At 33.2% G+C, this 2,057-nt stretch overlaps 1 protein-coding gene across 2 annotated transcripts in view; it reads right to left on the reverse strand.

Annotated features, from left to right (window-relative positions):
- Positions 1-1,813, reverse strand: part of LOC107696360 (RNA binding protein fox-1 homolog 3-like) — a 78,542-nt gene extending 76,729 nt beyond the window's left edge. For both annotated transcript variants that reach the window (XM_016496658.1, XM_016496657.1), the window contains exon 1: positions 1,691-1,813. In XM_016496658.1, the coding sequence (XP_016352144.1) occupies positions 1,691-1,807 (117 nt within the window). In that variant the 5' untranslated portion in view covers positions 1,808-1,813. The remainder of the gene's footprint in view (positions 1-1,690) is intronic.
- Positions 1,814-2,057: the final 244 nt, after the last annotated feature.

Here is a 2,057-nt window from a genome sequence, read left to right on the forward strand (position 1 = left end):
AAATGGCTGCAATATAACAAAGAGTGAAAAATTGAAGGGGGTCTGAATACTTTCCGTACCCACTGTATATATTATTTCAAATGTATTTTTAAATGAAAGAAAAAAAAAACATGCCATTATCTATTTAAAACAACAACAAATTCATACCAATATCACTGCTTTAAAATTGAGACCGTTATATTGTTTGATACTGATATGTAGAAACCGATATATCATGCATTGCTAATAAAAATAAAACAAACATTTTAAAAACAATGAATGCATATTTTAAATATTTCAAAATTTTTTAAATTGTTGGCCAATAATGAGAATTATTTGTATGACTCGTAAACAATATGATATAAATCTATACTGTTTTGCATGATGTTTAAAAAAACTGTTCATACTGAAGCACTAATCTACAATTTTACATATAAAATTCAAACATCAAAACATTATCATGTACAACAGAAAAGATGAATTACTTTAGTACTTATAAATCCTAGCACAGAAAAAGACTTAAGTAAATAAATAAATAAATCAGGCAATGCTAATAAAATATTTTAAAAAACAAAAAATATTTTTATATTTCATTATTAAATAAATAAAAAAACAAATATATTGATTATCCATTATATATATATATATATATATATATATATAATACATAAGCACATTCAGATCAATATCGAGCATTTATTGAAATTGCAACGCTTATATTGGTTGATATGCATATGTACAAACCGATAAATCAAGCACTGCTAATAAAAATAATTTTTTTTCAAAGCAAACCCCTGTGCACTTAAACAAATTCACAATCTAATGACTAATTCAACAAAGTAATTTGAGTAAATGAAGAACATTTAGCTCCTGAATAATTCATGAGTGTATCTGCATATGCTAATATCGGTGATTATGAGCTAAAATGAGGAAAACACCTTTCTTTCTGACATGTGCACATCTGTATCCAAAGTGCACACAATCTAATGGCAAACAACAAACTACGATACTAGATACTCACGATCAATTCATAATAATAAGTGTTTGAAAATAAAATCAGATGTTTGAACAGTATAATATACAGCATATAAGATGCTATAGAAAATTAATTTAATTATTGAATTAAAAAATCAGTAGCTCCTATATCGGTCAATTCAGACCAATTTCGATCAGGGAAAACACTGATAGATTTATCAATCATTTTAAAAAGGCAGGTATATGCCAATATTTATACAGTCACTTACATATGATGCATCTTCAATAAAAACTTCAAAAACAAAACCCTGCTGACTTTACAAACCAGTGAAGCATCTGATGTCTTATTCTACAAAGCAATTCAAGATAATTAAAAACAGGGAAAAGTCACAGGAATCCTGTATAATTCATGAGTGCATCTGCATAATATTGCATACAAATCTGCATAAGTTTGCTAATTGTGACCTAAAATGAGCGACAGACTTCCGTTTTGTGATCACAAAGTGACATTTCCACATTAAATTCCCCAACTACAAAACTAGACACAAACAACTAGTTAATGTTACCTATAAAATGACCATGAAAGTAAGTGAATAAGCCTAAACAATGGAGCGAACAGAGGAGAAAAGCGTGGAAAAATTGGACTATAAACAGAGCACTGACCCCAAACGGAGAAGAGGTCAGAGGTCAGAAAAGCACGTTCATTCAGAGCGGATAAAAGCGGGACGATCCTTACCTCGGACAAGTAGAGGAAGGCAGGCGGCGCGTGCAGCGAATGAGGCAGCATCCCGGAGCCGGACAGCAGCACGCATGCAGAGTTTGCCATGGAGCTCAGAGAGGATGATTTCCACATTAAACCACACACTGCCGTTTCTCTCTCTCTCTCTCTATCTGTCTGTCTCTCGTCCTGCTGTCAGCACAACGCAGCTCAACACGGCTTCCCTCGCTCTCTCTGTTTACTCTGCACACAATAAAGATCACTTAAACATTCACATGCTGAGGTGGGAGGTGCATAAGAGCAAAGGAGGGATGCGCGACTGCGTGTGTGTGTGTGTGTGTGTGAGATGGTATAGCAGCGCTGCATGTGTGCTTTAATTGCCTAC

Source organism: Sinocyclocheilus anshuiensis, unplaced genomic scaffold, assembly GCF_001515605.1.
Source record: "Sinocyclocheilus anshuiensis isolate Anshui unplaced genomic scaffold, SAMN03320099.WGS_v1.1 scaffold62, whole genome shotgun sequence".
Taxonomy (NCBI): domain Eukaryota; kingdom Metazoa; phylum Chordata; class Actinopteri; order Cypriniformes; family Cyprinidae; genus Sinocyclocheilus; species Sinocyclocheilus anshuiensis.